The 16,766-nt window shown below is 48.4% G+C and overlaps 1 protein-coding gene across 3 annotated transcripts in view; it reads right to left on the reverse strand.

Moving 5' to 3' along the window:
* Positions 1 to 10,009: 10,009 nt before the first annotated feature.
* LOC142558244 (ATP-binding cassette sub-family C member 2-like) overlaps positions 10,010 to 16,766 on the reverse strand; it is a 659,669-nt gene continuing 652,912 nt past the window's right edge. For all 3 annotated transcript variants that reach the window (XM_075670395.1, XM_075670394.1, XM_075670396.1), the window contains one exon: positions 10,010 to 10,238. In XM_075670395.1, coding sequence (XP_075526510.1) covers positions 10,070 to 10,238 — 169 coding nt within the window. In that variant the 3' untranslated portion in view covers positions 10,010 to 10,069. The remainder of the gene's footprint in view (positions 10,239 to 16,766) is intronic.

A 16,766-nucleotide genomic window follows, 5' to 3' on the forward strand; every position in this document is an offset into this window, starting at 1 on the left:
TGCGTGAATTTCATTTGTGCTCTTCCCCGAGTCCGGAGAAGTTCCACCGGGCACCCGCTGCGAACATCGGGTACTGCCTCTTCAAATGCCTTCGGTCGGGAATGTGGCTCTGTGCATCGTGATTTTTGTCTGATTCGAAGCCTAAAGTCATCAGGACCAAGCTGATACCAAGTTTTCCACGGTGGGTGAATTTTTTCGCCAGTTTTTTAAGAGGCTCTTTGCCCTACCACTCCACAGGCGCGATACTTCTAACAACCTACGCCTACCTCCCTGTCGGAGGCTTGGCGGGCTGGGTCCCCTCGTTTGCTTCGTTCAAGATGGCCATGCTAGTTACAGTAGAGGGGGAAGAGATTATCCCAAAACTGTTTCAGTGCGCCGGAGCGTAAATCTTGCCGGAAGTGCCTGCTCGCCGAGAGCCAGCAGCCCCCATACACGACAAGTGGCAGTAGCAATGGCGGCTCCCGCACTCCCGCCAGCGTGACGAAACGTCTTGCTGCTGTCTCGAGAATTTCTCGCCTGCTGAGGGAGCACTTAAAGTCATCGTCCGGCCTCGTGGAGGCCTAAATGTTAAAAATGTCAGTCAAGATCGCCCACGCTCCGTGACGGCGGCGGGTCTCTCTTTGGCGAATGGCGCGAATGGCATCATCTGTGCCAATGACATGCAGAACATTTTGGTGCGCAGGACCCCTTCGCAAAGCAAAGCCAAGGCCTATGCGGCGTCTATGCAATCTCTTTCGGCTCAGCAAACTACGAGGTCAGCTCCTACCTCGCTGCGCCCAACAACGCGTGCAAGGGAAAAATCAGAAACATCGACCTGGAATATGATCACGAGCTCCTTAGAAGTCTCATCATACAGCCGAGGAACCCCAAGGCCCTCGAAACGAGAAGAATGAAGAATTCCACCACCGTCGTCATACTCTTTGACGGTGTCAAGGTGCCAAACTGCGTGGTATGCGGCCTCAGTATGGTCAGATGCACGCTCTACCAAAGACAAACGGAGGTCTACTACGCTTGTGGCAGACTTGGTCACCGTGCCGACGTCTGCCCGACTGCAGAAAATGTGGTCTGCAGGGGCTGCGAAGTCAGTTCCCCAAGCGCCCAACACGTCTGTTCGATGAAGTGCGCCATCTGCGGGAGGCCTCACTCCACGGCCGACAGGTCCTTTAAGCAAAGATATGTAGTGTTTTATATAATCAGACCGAGAAGAAAAGAACGACGCGGCTACAACAAGGATCTTCCGCCTGTAGTCGCGATTTCTGGACCGGCTGGACCGGCTAGGGCGCCCTCGAAAGGGCGCTCCAGAGACTGGCTGCCACGCGCTGGCTCAATGGGCCACTCCCGCTCCGGGGCTCAGCGGTTCGCATCCAGGAGCCTGCTGTCAAGGAGGCCGATCGAGTGAAAGGATCCCCGAAAAAGGTAACGAGGGCTGCGTAGCCAGAGCAAAACAACGCCAGAATCGTACAGTCATCATCACCACCACCACCATCATCATCATCAGCAGCAGCAGCAGCAGCCTGCATGGTTACGCCCACTGCAGGGAAAAGGCCTCTCCCATATTTCTCCAACTACCGCGGTCATGTACTAATTGTGGCCATGTTGTCCCTGCAAACTTCTTAATCTCATCCGCCCACCTAACTTTCTGCCACCCTCTGCTACGCTATCCCTCCCTTGGAATCCTTTCCGTAACTCTTATTGACCATCGATTATCTGCCCTCCTCATTACATGTCCTGCCCATGGCCCCCCATTCTCTTTTCTTGATTTCAACTAAGATATCAATAACTCGCATTTGTTCCCTCACCCAATCTGCTCTTTTCTTATCCCTTAACGTTACTCCTATGATTCTTCTTTCCATAGCTCGTTGCGTCTTCCTAAATTTAAGTAGAACCCTTTTCGTAAGCCTGCAGGTTTCTGCCCCGTACGTGAGTACAGGTAAGACACAGCTGTTATAAACTGTTCTCTTGAGGGATAATGGCAACCTGCTGTTCATGATCTGAGAGTGCCTTCCAAACGCACCCCAGCCCATTCTTATTGTGCTGATTATTTCAGTCTCATGATCCGGATCCGCAGTCACTACCTGTCCTATGTAGATGTATTCTTTTACCACTTCCAGTGCCTCAATACCTATCGTAATATGCTGTTCTCTTCCGAGACTGTTAAACATTACTTTAGTTTTCTGTAGATTAATTTTTACACCCACCTTTCTGCTTTGCCTCTCCAGGTCAGTGAGCATGCATTGCAGTTGATCCCCTGAATTACTAAGCAAGGCAATATCATCAGCGAATCGCAAGTTATTAAGGTATTCTCCATTAACTCTTATCCCCAATTCTTCTCAGTCCAGGTCTCTGAATACCTCTTCTAAACATGCTGTCAATAGCATTGGAGAGATCGTATCTCCCTGCCTGACGCCTTTGTTTGTTGGGATTTTGTTGCTTTCTTTATGGAGGACTACGGTGGCTGTGGAGCCGCTATAGATATCTTTCAGTATTTTTACATACGGCTCGTCTACACGCTGATTCCGCAATGCCCCGCACCCCGCACCGCACCCCGATTACAAATCGTACAGTAGGAAAGGAAAAACGCGGTCCTGAAGGGCGAAATCGAACAACTCGGGGCAGAGATGCCGAATGCAGGCCGGCTAGCCGCCGCGAAGCTTCGGATACTCGCAGTGCCCGCAGCCGACCAAGGTAGAAACAACCACGGAGGTTCCCGTCGAGGCGTCCTCCGAAGCGCGTATGGCCAATAAGAGGGCCCTAGTGAAGTCCCTTCGTGACGAGGTACTCGCAGAACTTCAGAGTGAAATTAAGGTTATGCTGAAGTAAGTCAGCGAAGCAGTCGCGATGGTTAACGCTAAATTTTACGTTCTTTACGCAAAATTCAACGCGTAGCAGTACAGAGTAAGCACATTGGAGGCTAGGACAGGGGCGCTGGAGTTTTGTGCTCTTGGGAACAATGCCTTTCTTCCGGCATCTTCTGATACCAAAAACCTCCAAGCGGCTACACCTCGTAGCATGTTATAGGATAGGTTATCAGGCAGGTCCAATCATGGAAGCTCATCTTAGGCCAGCTACAATCTGGCAATAGAATTGCTGGGGCTTTCCGCGCAAGAGGGCTGTCCTCTAGCCGTTCATTAGATCCCATCAGAGAAGCCATACGTCATTCTATTTCAGGAAACACTTTGCGCTGCGGTCGCAACGCAATGATCGTTTGGGATTCTTTATTGAGTTATTCTATTTCAGGAAATACTTTGCGCTGCGGTCGCAACGCAATGATCGTTTGGGATTCTTTATTGAGTTATCAGATGGACGAGGGTGGTTGTGTAAAGCAAGAAAGTGTGTGTTTCACGAGTGCGGGGCCTTCGGCCCTCCCCAACAACTTGCAGGACAGACAATAAAGTTAGTTCCTCCTTCTCCTACAACGCAAGCACTTCAAGTTGTAAGCACAAATTTCCCTGGTTTGCCCTTATCACATAGCGCTCCATGAAAGCCGACATTGTAAGTTTATTGAAACCACCTTTAGAAATGTCATGTGGTGGGGACCCTTACGGGCCATCTCTTTCTTCACATTCTCTTTAGCAGTGTGCTAGAAGCCAGCGAAGCGGTACAACATGCTCAGCGTTAGATGACGAATTGTGTAGCTATACTATGTAATGAATATGTGTAGGCATCGTTTCCTGTACCCGTAATAGCACATCAAGCGTTGATCAGTGGGATTTATCGTAGCTATAAAAGATGATAGCTGTCCGGAGTGCGGGAGCCGCCATTGCTACTGCCACTTGCCGTGTCTGGGCGCTGCTCGCTCTCGGCGGGCAGGCACTTCTGGGAAGATTCACGCTCCGGCGCACTGAAACTGTTTGGGGGCAATCTTTTCTTCTCTGTCTGATTATATAAAACACTACATATCTCTGCTTAAAGGACCTGTCGGCCGTGGAGTGAGGTCTCCCGCAGATGGCGCACTTCAGTGAACAGACGCGTTGGGTGCTTGGGAGCTGGCTTCGCACCCGTGTTACAATATGCACTTCATTTACGCTGAAGGGAAGAGGGGCATCTGTAGGCTCGTTACCAAGGAATGCACTTCTATTGCGCATGCTCTTTTTTAGACTACAGCAAGGTTGACCACTCCTTTCTCGAAATCATTCTGAGTGGTCAGCTTAAATGTGGCGTCTTTATGCCCCACATCTGCAGTTCATCTAAGGATCTAAAGCATAGGTTCGCACCCTCTTTAGCAGGGCGGTGCGAACCCCCGGTAATCACTGCAGGCGACTTCAACCCCCCGCACCCGTCGTGGGGTTACTCGCGAACGCCGGGCAAGGGGGACGACTTGTGGCAGGCGGTGGCTCACCACAACCTCACGCTCGTCAGGGATCCGGACTTCCCGACCAGGATCGGCAACACATGTTCGAGGGACACCACGCCAGATTTGACCTTTGTCAAGAACGCCGGGGTTGCGTACGTCTTGCCAAAACCCGAACAAGTATTTAGGCAGTGATTACAATATACTCGCCACTCGCATCAATGCGAAGAGCAAACCACTTAGTGAATTCGCCATCACGGACTAGGAACACAGAGCACGGTGTCAAGGGGGACATCCCAAGAGAAATGAAGTCCCTATACGACAGACCATCCCTATACCATCTTATACCAAAGAACATGCATCCAGAACACAAAAAGTACAGACGAGAGAACAGAGCGAAGCAGGTAAAGAAGAAATTCGGCAGCGATAAAGACGTAGTCTTCGTAGACACGGCTGGATACAATCACAGACGGGGGCTCACGGCACCTGTAATCCATACCGAGAAACATTGCAAGACGTGCGCGACCATATGCACCAGAAGCGACTACACAGCGGAGGGAGTAGCCATAGCATTCGGAGTAGTTCAGACTAACGCTACCGTGATAGTCAGCGACGGTTAGACGGCAGTAAGAAACTGCCAACGGCCGAATCTCCCCGGAGGCACTGCGCATTCTTCTTGCAGGAGGTATGGACACCCGCTCACGCCCTCGCGCAGGATGGCAACAACGAGGCGGCACACTAGCGGCGCGGTCGCAAGTCATGCCCCGGCATCATCCTGACGTGACGGTGTGGTAGATGTGCGGGAGGACAGAATGACCATATATGATGATATCGCAAAACACTATAGGTTACAGAGGAGCATATTCCCGCGACCTCACCTAAAATTGACCAAGAAGATCTCTGTCGCATGGTAGCAATTACAAACTAGGACGTATACTAATCCTGCTCTCTCACACATCAGATATGCGGATATATATCAAATGGACCAAAGCAACCAATCTGAATCCAGAGCCACTCTGGAGCATATTGTTACGGTAAAGGGAAGGAAGAAGTTGGATTCGACGAGGGGGAGACGAAGTCTGGAAGTTGCCTGAACGCCATTAACCTCAATTGTAAATATTCATTATTTTACACTCGTGGGCTTGCTTTCTTCCTGCAACATTTTGGTGGAAGGTGCGGGGTACAATCACGGAACTTCGCAGCGGACGTCATCTACCTACCGCCACAATGGCAAATCAATCGACACAAGCGACAACGCCTCAGCAGCCTGTGCCAACGGTCATCCTCCCTCATCCGCGGGCCCCAGGATATATTGTGGCACGGACAACGCCGACGTCGGGGACTGGTTTACGATGTACGAGTGAGTGTGCGACAACAACAGGTGGGATCCTACAAATATGCTAGCAAACGTGATATCTTATCTAAGAGGAACTGCAAAGCAATGGTACGACACACACGAAGCTGACCTAACGAGCTGGGATGTGTGCAAAGAAAAAAATGAGAGACCTGTTTGGCATACCTGTCGGTCGTCAGTTAGCACCAAAAAAAGAACTTGCGTGCCGCGCTCAGACGTCCACAGAATCCTATGTCATGTACATACAGGATGTGCTGGCCCTCTGTCGCAAGGCTGATGACAACATGACCGAGGCAGACAAGATTGGTCACACAATGAAAGGTATTGCAGACGATGCCTTCAATCTCCTGATGTGTAAGCATTGTGCCACTGTGGATGCAATTGTAAAGTAGTGCCGGCGCTTCGAACAAGCGAAGGGCTGCCGCGTCGCTCAAACTTTCGACCGATTGCCCAATACCATCGCGACATCTTCTTGCGAAGACCCGCCGCTGTTCGTTCAGCCCGCAGGAGCGGAAGACATCACGCGCATCGTTCGCCGTGAGCTTGAAACCATGGCTCCGGCTCCAGTTCGTCCCGACTGTCGGGAAGGCGTGCCCGCTATCTCCCTTATACAAGCAGTCATTCGGGAGGAAATAGCAAGTTTGGGCATTCCATCTCTCTCCTCGGTCCGCCATAGAAACACCTACCAGGTTTATCCGGCCGCTCGCTCCCAGACGCAAAGCTTTCCGCCACTACTTCGCAACCCAGCTGACTGGCGCACAGCGGATGATAAACCCGTCTGCTTTAATTGTTCCGGTATTGGACACATCGCCCGTCATTGCCGCAACTACTGGTCGTCGCCGCCTCGGTGGTTGTCCCCGAGTCACTACCGCCAAGATCCAGACAATCGTACTTTCTCGCCCTATACACCGACTAGGAACATCAACGCCGACAGTGCTCCACCAAGATCCAGCCGCTCCCCGTCTCCGCAAGGTCGTAGGTCCCGTTCGCCTCTCGTTCACCGCTCTTCGTCCCCTTCTGCAACCGGTCGCTTCGCTTCGGGAAACTAGGCGGTGCAGCTCCCGGAGGTGAAGCTGCAACTCCGACCCAGCCCACAAATCCTCTGTTGACCTTGCCTGCAAGTGGAAACCTACTGGACATTCAAGTTGATGGCGTTCCTGTTAGATCTCGCGTTGATACTGGAGGGCAGCTTTCAGTTACGAGCGCCGCTCTACGCCGAAGGCTCAAAAAGGTTCTGGTACCCGCCGTACTGGGCACTGTGCGAGTCGCCGAGGGGAGTACTTCACCTGTCCTTGGAATGTGCACAGCACGTGTCACCATTGGGGGCCATTATACCGTTGTTCTATTTATCGTCTTTGAACAGTGTCCGCACGACCTAATTCTCGGCATCAACTTCCTTTCGAAACACTCTGCCCAAATTGACTGCTCCGCAGGTGTTGTACAGTTGGACCTGCCGCTTCCTGCCGACACAACAACTTGTGCTTCACAACGCTTATGTTCTGCTGAGTTCGCAAGGCTGTCTCCACAAGCGGCTACAAATGTCCTCCTTACGCCCTGTCCTCCCGTTCCTGATGGCGAGTACGTCGTGTCGCCGCTTACTGACGTGGTTTTGTCGCGCAATATTGCCCTTCCGGGCACATTAGTCCGGATCCGCGAAAACTGCACTCGCATGCCAATCCTCAATTTTGGATTTTCGTCGCATGTGCTGCCACACGGTGTCGCCATAGCGCATATCATGCCTTTGGTAGAACTTGAGGTTTCTTCTTTGACCTCTGAGTCCTTCCTCAGTACCAACGGACCTTTGTCACCCACTCCTCCGTACTCGACGCCTACGGACGACGTTTCTAGGATGATCACCCCTGACCTTCCTTCCGAGCAAACAGCAGCTCTTCGTCACCTCCTGTCATCTTATCGCGACATCTTTTATTTGGACGACCGTCCACTTGGCCAGACATCTGTTGTCACGCATCGCATCAACACCGATGACGCCAGCAACATTCATAGGCGGCCATGTCGTGTCTCCGCAACGGAAAGGGCCATCATACAGAAAGAGGTAGACAGGATGGTGGACAAGGACACCATGGAACCTTCAAGTGCCCGCGGGCATCACCAGTTGTCTTAGTAAAGAAGAAAGACAACTCGTGGCGCTTCTGCGTTGACTACCGTCACCTCAACAGGATAACAAATAAGGATGTTTATCCCCTGCCTCACATTGGTGACGGTCTTGACTGCATTCACGGGTCCCAATACTTTTCATCAGTAGTACGCAACGACGCCGGCAGCGCGAGCCTTCAGCAGCAGGTCAAGCTCGTCAGTGATCAAATCGCTGGAGTTGAGCCCACCATCACAAGCCATTCTGTCGTTGTCAGGGTCCGTTGCGACGAGCGTCGAAGTTTGCGTCATAGAATGAAGTACCAGCTTATGGTCGCGCGTTTCTTCTTCCGCTAGCCACCATACTACCACTTTCGCTCTCCTGTCGACTCTGTCTTGGCTCTGTTTCTGGCCGTGCGTTTGCGTTTTGCGCAGAAAAGCTGTAGCGCCGTCTGCGGGCGCCGTTCTACTCACCGATGGCGCAACGTCACTAAGAGACCATGATGTCAGTACTCCTAGATCGGAGGGCGGGCGATTTCAACTGCGCTAGAGGTACGCGGACGCTTCAGAACGCATTTTCTCTTAAAATAAGTCTCTCCTTGGCACGAAACAAGCGTTTCGAGGTTTCTGGGATGGTATTTCAACAGTCCACGTTGACTTAATAGTAACCTTTCGTGTCCCTTTAAGTGAAGCTCTATAACTTGCACCGGGACAGAGCTACTCCGCCGGAAGGGTGATGTTACGGTGAAGGGAAGGAAGAAGTTGAATTGGACGAGAGGGAGACGAAGTCTGGCAGTTGCCTGAACGCCATTAACCTGAGTTGTAAATATACATTATTTTACACTCCTGGGCCTGCTTTCTTCCTGCAACAAAATATTATGGGAATGTCGAGGGATGTGTAAGAATAACGAGAACGCGTCTTCTAGCCACAGCATTCGCACGCGCTTGGAGGCCGCGGGGCTCAGCCCCGCCCTCGAGGATCAACTGTGGGCCGTTCAGCGGGCCGAGGATGCCGCCGGGGGCCGTCACCGAGGCGGGGCGTTCGGCCCTCCCCAATAACCTGCAGGACAGACAATAAAGTTAGTTCCTCCTTCTCCTACAACGCAAGCACTTCAAGTTGTAAGCACAAATTTGCCTGGTGTCCCCTTATCAGATAGCGCTCCGTCAAAGCCGACATCGTAAGTTTATTGAAACCACTTTTAGAAATGTCATGTGATGGGGACCCTTACGGGCTATCTCTGGCTTCCCATTCTCTTTAGCACTGTGCTAGAAGCCAGCGAAGCGGTACAACATACTCAGCGTTAGATGACGAATGGTGTAGGTATAAAAAATATGTCATGATTATGTGTGTAGGCATCGTTTCCTGTACCCGTAATAGCACATCAAGCATTGATCAGTGGGATTTATTGTTCCTATACAAGATGATTCCTTTCCGTTTCTGAAAAAGACGCGCAGAGAATTTGTACCCGCCACTTCTAATCTTTTATTATTTAACAGTTCAAGGAATTTCAAGAAATCTGAAGGGTGTAACGCAGGGGGCTATCAACTTAAGCGTTGTAAAACATGTTTTTTCAACAACATTTTTTCCCTAGGTTGTTACGCTCCAACCTCCCCTCTTCCTTTCTTTTTGCTGTGTCTCTTAGTAACAATATCATGCAATTTTTAGCTGCTCACCTGTCGGTTACTAGCGTCGGGAGTCTGAAGCCTTACTTAATGATAACCGCCCTGCATGAAATAGCTGGCCCACATTGCATATATATATTGTCACGTGGTGGTGACGCTGCAGAACACAGTGGTAATACTGTGAAAGACAAAACTAACTTTTATTGGGCGAACCTGTGCCCACAAAAACAGGCTACACTTATAACACAACGATAGCGGCGAACACGGTCGGCGATCGCCGAAAATCTGATCAGCGGGTCAAGCACGTCCGCTTTTATACAGCAGTCGTCGAATGTTCCAAACTAATCGTTCGGACCCGCGTGCCTTCCACAAAGTTCTACACTATTCGCTTCAGATGATGAAATCAGATAACATAAGGTTCGGCGACTGCAGACAGCGGATAGAAGCATCGATAACTTTCCAGAAACTTCGGATACATGCAGGCGCGTCTCACGCTGTGCGATTACATTTCTTAGGCGGCGAAACGTGGTTGCCCGATAAAGATAAGTACACGTGTCAATATTGAAGCCTACTTAAAGATTGAAACATTTCTTCCAGAACGTAATGTCCACCTTGTAGAGAACTTCATAAAAACACATTCTATCATATACGTCTCCTTTTTATTTATTCTTGTGCCCACAGTGATCAACATTCCAAGAATCGAGGTATGATTAGAGATGAGTGTGAGTTTCCGACGAATGCAACGAGTTGTTCGGTGGTAAATCGCCGAACACGACCCCTGCTTTGCGTGCCATGTCGTAGAACAGTGAGTTGCTGTCGCTGAGAAGCTGTTGCACTGTTCCATATTCAGCAACGCTGCCTTCGCTCATAACGAGGATCCTGCAAGAAATTGAAGAGAATGACAAGAGGGAACGTGTGTTAGCACTAGCATGGAGCTTGTCACGGCGAGTCAATACAGTTGAAGTATGCACACGTTCTTTTTAAGAGGAAAATGACATCGGCCAGAAAGCACAAGAAGGGTGTTTTTCGTAAAGAAAGGTTCGGCAGATTAAGAAAAAAAGTAAGATAATCTCATGAACTGTGGGAATTGACCTAATGCGAAGAATTTCGCAAGTAGCTGTCTGTTCGGTATCGTTTGGGATTCTTTATTGAGTTATCACATGGACGAGAGTGCTTGTGTAAAGCAAGAAAGTGTGTGTTTCACGTGAGCCTGTGTATGACGACAGAGGAACGCCGATGATAACGGCATGGAGACGACGGTTGTGCTTCTGCTCTGGCGAGGAACCGTGGAATTCTTTTCCGTTACGACACACGGGCCAGTCCTGAAGGCGGCACGATGCCACACAACTTTTGTGTAGCGCTAGCTGCCAAGAGAAAAAGACTGGGTCATGTGGGCCGTTCTCGGTGTTCTGACACATCATCTGAAAGAATTAGCTGCCACGAGGGAAGAATGGGAGGAACTGGCACACTCCCAGTTCTGACGCAAGGGAAAGACGGCGGCAAGTCTCTGACACCTCGCGCACGCGTGCTCGCGTGACGCACGCGCCGGTCATCTCGAAGAGTTAGTGGGCACGCATGGGATAGTGACCTCAAGGCGTCGGGTTGCTGTGATCTTCATAGCACACTGGAATTCTTTTTTTTTCTTTGAAGAGTTTTCAAATGAGGCGAGGCAGGAACCTTTCTATCTACCTACCGAAAAGTGTCTGGTATGAGCCAAAGAATGCTTTGCATCAATATTTGTCCTGGTGCGGGGAGCAAACGCAAGACGACAGCCATTTCCGAGACAGCTTTGCTATCTCATTTATTGGTCAAGTTATAAGCCAGAAGCCTTCTCATCTATCGAGGAGTCTGGATAGCATCAAACGCGCGACCGCGAAGCCAAATGACCGAAAAAGTCTACAATGGGAGATGAACTTGAGTGGAGTTGAAAACTAAATAAGATTGCAGGCATCATGTCCCTCTTTAGATAGCCCATAACTGAAACGTTTCAAGAAAACATCGCGTTACACATATTTTGCCTAGTGCCATAACGTTATGACATATGGACATTTAGCGAATATAGTATCTACAAACCCAGAGTTTTCACGCTACTCAATTTTTACCGACGGTAGGGGCACTCGTATCTACATACCTTTGTTGCTTTCAGCTTTCTCGCATTTTCTGCATTAGGAAGAATATCGGCATAATATAATCCACAAGAAAGGAGACGGTAGGGAAGGCAAGGAGTTTAAAACTGCCTACATGGCTTCAATGTTGCCGAAGGAATGAGTGGAGCACTTAAATGAGCCCAGAGAAGGTGCCTTAGCAAGGAATGTTCAAGAGAAAAATTTGCCGCTGATTACGTCAATCATAGCATTGAGGAGTCTGAAACACACCATGAACACCCCAATGGCCATCTCAAATAAAGAAAAGGTGAGCAATTAGGTGGCCATACCAGCAGCCGTGACATGCGTAGTATAGGACTTTATGCACTCACATTCCACAGTTAGCACAAACATTCCCAGGAAAAGCCTCAAAATACCGAATAAGAAGAAAGCGTGTCGGCCAATCAAACACTATGGCTCCTTCTAGACCTTGCATGAGCATTGAAAATGACAGATTGCCAAGGGTTAAATGTAAGGACCTCGCGAATATCTCATTTCGGCCACTTACGCTTTAGAGATGACAGTGTCCACTTCAGCAACGTTAGACATAACTTCAAAAATATGACTGAGGACGTATAACTGTATGTAAATGACTCATAGCGCAGTAATGCACCAGATTTCATTCGCCATTGAAATTGAAGATAATCAAAATCTGCGCGCTTTAGTTGTTCCCTTCCGGTAGATCACACAAGGGTGCCATTGCGACACTGAAATTTCAAGGGTGTTTTGTTTCAACAAACATTGAAAGCGAGCAGGCGACTACGATATAAGATAATTTTCCCTAGCTTAGCAACACAGCAAAAGTCTTTAGTGGTAGTCAGCGTCTGGTAGCTATAAAGGAGTACCTTTATCTAGGTCACAAAAAACTTACAAAATGTAGGAAACACGCGGAAGTATGAAGACGACAGCATAGTTGTGTACATTATTCACATTTTGAGGGAAAGCCGTGTTGGGTAGGTCAGGTAAAGTCAAAGTTAAGAGCAGATCATCATCATTACCATCATCAACCTGGCTACGCCCACCACAGGGCAAATACCTCTCCCATACGTCTCCAACCACCCCGGTCATGTTCTAATTGTGGCCATGCTGTCCCTGCAAACTTCTTAACCTCAACCGACTACCTAACTTTCTGCTGCCCCCTGCTACGCTCCCCTTCTCTTGGAATCAGGTCCGTAACTCTTAAGGACCATCGGTTAACTTCCCTCTTCATTACCTGCCCTGCCCATTCCCATCTCTTTTCTTGATTTGACCCAATCTGCACTCTTATTATCTACCCCCCCTTAACGTTGCGCCCATCATTCCTCTTTCGAAAGCTCGTTGCGTCATCCTCAATTTAAGTAGAACCTTTTCGTAAATCTCCAGGTTTCTGCCCCGTAGTTGAGTACTGGTAAGACACAGCTGTTATACACTTTCCTCTTGAGGGATAATGCAACCTGCTGTTCATGATCTGAGAAGGCTTGCAAAACGCTACCCAGCCCATTCCTATTCTGATTATCTCAGCCTCATAATCTCGGTCCGCAGTCACTACCTGCCCTAAGTAGATGTATTCCCTTTCCAGTTCCAGTGCCTCGCTACCTATCGTAAAATACAGTATTTCTTCCGAGACTGTTAAACATTAGTTTTCTGCAGATTAATTTTGAGACCCACCCTTCTGCTCTGCCGGTCCTGGTCAGTGAGCATGCATGGCAATTGGTCATATCATCAGCGAATCAAGAGAATATCATTGGCGAATCGCAAGTTACTACTGAATGCTCCATTAACTCTTAGCCGCGATTCTTCCCAATCCAGGTCTCTGAATACCTCCTGTAAACACGCTGTGAATGGCATTGGAGAGATCGTATCTCCCTGCTTGGCGCCCTTATTTATTGGCACTTTGTTGCTTTTTTATGGCTGACTGCGGTGGCTGTAGAGCCGTTATAGATATATTTCAGTATTTCTATACACGGCTCGTCTACACCCTGATTCCGTAATGCATCCATGACTGCTGAGGTTTCGACAGAATCAAACGCTTTCTTGTAGTCAATGAAAGCTATATATAAGGGTTGGTTATATTCCGCAGATTTCTCTATAACCTCAGTGATAGTGCGCATATGTTCAATTGTTGAGTAGCCTTTACAAAATCCTGCCTGATCCTTTGGTTGACAGAAGCCTAAGGTGTTCCTGATTCTATCTGCTATTACCTTAGTAAATACTTTGTAGGCTACGGACAGTAAGCTCATCGGTGTACAATTTTTCACGTCTTTGGCGTCCCCTTTCTCATGGATTAAGATGATACTAGCGTTCTTCCAAGATTTCGGTACGCTCGAGATCATGAGGCATTGCGTATACAGGGTGGCCAGTTTATCTCGAACAATCTGCCCACCATCCTTTAACAAATCTCCTGAGACCTGATCCTCCCCAGCTGCCTTCCCCCTTTGCATAGCTGCCAAGTCTTTCTTTACTTCTTCCGGCGTTACTTGCGGATGTCAAATTCCTCTAGACTATTCACACTTCCATTACCATCGTGGGTGCCACTGTTACTGTATAAATCTCTACAGAACTCCTCAGCCACTTGAACTATCCCATAAATATAAGTAATTATATTGCCGGCTTTGCCTCTTCAGGCATACATCTGATTCTTGCCTATTCGTGGTTTCTTCTTCACTGCTTTTAGGCTTCCTCCGTTCCGGAGGGCATGCTCAATTCTATGCATATTATGCTGCTGTATGTCAGCTATCGTACGCTTGTTGATTCATTCGGAAGGTTCTGCCAGTTCTATTCTAGCTGTAGGGTTACAGGCTTCCATAGACTGGCGTTTCTTGATCAGATATTTCATCTCCTGCGATAGCTTACCGGTATCCTGTCTAACGAAGTTACCACCAACTACTATTGAACACTCTTCCTATGCTCCTCTTCGTCAGTTTACGCCGAATACCTTTTCTGTAGCTTGATTTTGAATTCCTCTATTTTTCTTGTTACGGCCAACTCATCGCTTCTTATGTACTCATTTCTTTCGTTCCCTCCTCAAATCTAGGGTAATTCGAGATCTTACCATCCTATGGTCACTGCAGCGCACCTCGCCGAGGGCGTCCACATCTTGTATGATGCCAGGGGCAGCGCTGAATATGAGGCCTATTTCATTCTAGTCTCGCCATTCAGGCTGCTCCACGTCCACTTTCGGTTATCGCGCTTGCGTAAGGAGGTATTCGTTATCCCCAAATTACTCCGCTCTGAAAACTCTACTAATGACTCTCCCCGGCTATTCCTATAACCTATGTCATATTCCCCCACTGACTTGTCTCCAGCCTGCTTCTTGCCTACACTAGCATTCATGTCACCCATTAGTATAGTGTATTTTGTTTTGACTTTACCCATCGCCAATTCCACGTCATCATAAAAGCTTTCGACTAGCTGGTCCTCATGACCAGATGTAGGCGCGTAGGCCTGTACGACCTTCAATTGATACCTCTTATTAGGTTTCACAACAAGACCTGCCACCCTATCGTCAATGCTATAGAATTCCTGTTTGTTGCTAGCTATATCCTTATTAACTAGGAATCCGACTCCTAGTTTTCGTTTCTCCGCTAAGCCCCGGTAGCACAGGACGTGCCCGCTTTTTTGGACTGTATATGCTTCATTTGTCCTCCTAACCTCACTGAGCCCTACTATATCCCATTTAGAACCCGCTAATTCCTCCAATAGCACTGCTAGACTCGCCTCACTAGATAACGTTCTAGCGTTAAACGTTGCCAGGTTCAGATTCCACTGGCGACATGTCCGGGATTTATGTTAACGCTTTATGAAACTGCGAGTAAATATTGAATGGCTAAGAAAATATTAACCCCACTGTCATGTAGTTGAATATTATGTTTCTATGGCGTTGCGAATTGAATATTTCCAATAATTTTCTGCGCTTATATTACACTTTACAAATCTAGCGTTATACCCATGCATTATTGTCACAAGTATCGCTTTATCTTACTCCTTCTTTCGCGGCTTCCTTTTCACTTCACTTCAGAGCCCCTGTTTCAACACAGCTTAGACGCCTCCCTTTGGCCTTTGCGGAGTTTGATGAGAAATGTGAGGGGAAAACCGAAGGTGAAAAAAAATATTTTTTTCTGTTCTTTCAAAGAGCCGTTATGACGCCAGGTAAGACTCCGTTGCCTTGCAGACGCACTTGGTTTAGGTGTCTACCTAAAATTGGGTCGAGAATAAATAACTGGAAGTTCAGTTCTTACTTAGTGCTATTCTGCGTCATAATTGTTTCTATGCGCACTTGGTTACACAAACGATACCGTTCCTGCGCGGAAAAGCTACATGTCGTTGAAGACTTGGGGTTTTCAGCAGGCACATTGGCAAGCACTACCTCGACACGTCCGGGACACCAGAGCGGCCAACCGTACAACATACATTTGCGCTGCAGAGTAAGAGCCATGTTTCTCGCTAGGAAGGCTCATGAACAATGTATTCCGAAAATAGGAAGTGTCATAAAGCGAAAGTTACTAGATTTCATAAGCGTAGTTTGAGACACACCTTACGATGGGATGACGTGATGTCATTTCACGAAGATCTCACCAATTATTTCGAATTCTGCTGCAAACTTTGCACCTCGCGGCAGCAGCATCCTCTCCACTAGTTGTGAGAACGAAGAAAGTTTCCTACGATATTAACTCCCACGGAACCCTCGCGCTACTATCGGTAAGCTGCCATGGACAAGATGGGTATATGTCCGATGTTCGTGCTTGTAGCTTAAGATGTTTCTTGTGGCTTCATATCAGGGACAACTTTCTGCGGCTTTTCCCCACATTTTGTGGTTGGCGTGTTATGAGAGGAAACTCAACTAGAGCCACTATGTATGTGCTAATTGCTATACATAGTGCTATATGTACATAAACTATCACACAGCCTCAGGAACGTAGCAGGCAGGTTTGATGTAAAGGTTCGTTTTTCTGCCTCTAACAAGATGATCAAAATTTGCGTAAGATTGATAGGAAGTTGGCACAGGCTGCCTCCACTGATGCTGGGAAAGGCTTCACTGTTAAGCACACGTCCCGCCTGTACACTGTAGAATGGTAGTTGTTTACGAGCTTCCATTTTCCTGCGGTAACGTCTATATCGGCCAAACAGGTCCATGTCTGAAAATGAGATTATCAGAGCATAAATGCTCTCTAGTGATGAATGCCTACTCACATGTCACGCGGCATTGCTCTGAGCATGAGTGTACGCCAATCTATGAAGACAGCACAATACTTTCCACGCATGGCAATCACACTGTGGGAGAGAT

Source organism: Dermacentor variabilis, chromosome 9 (genome assembly GCF_050947875.1).
Source record: "Dermacentor variabilis isolate Ectoservices chromosome 9, ASM5094787v1, whole genome shotgun sequence".
In the NCBI taxonomy this organism is placed as follows: domain Eukaryota; kingdom Metazoa; phylum Arthropoda; class Arachnida; order Ixodida; family Ixodidae; genus Dermacentor; species Dermacentor variabilis.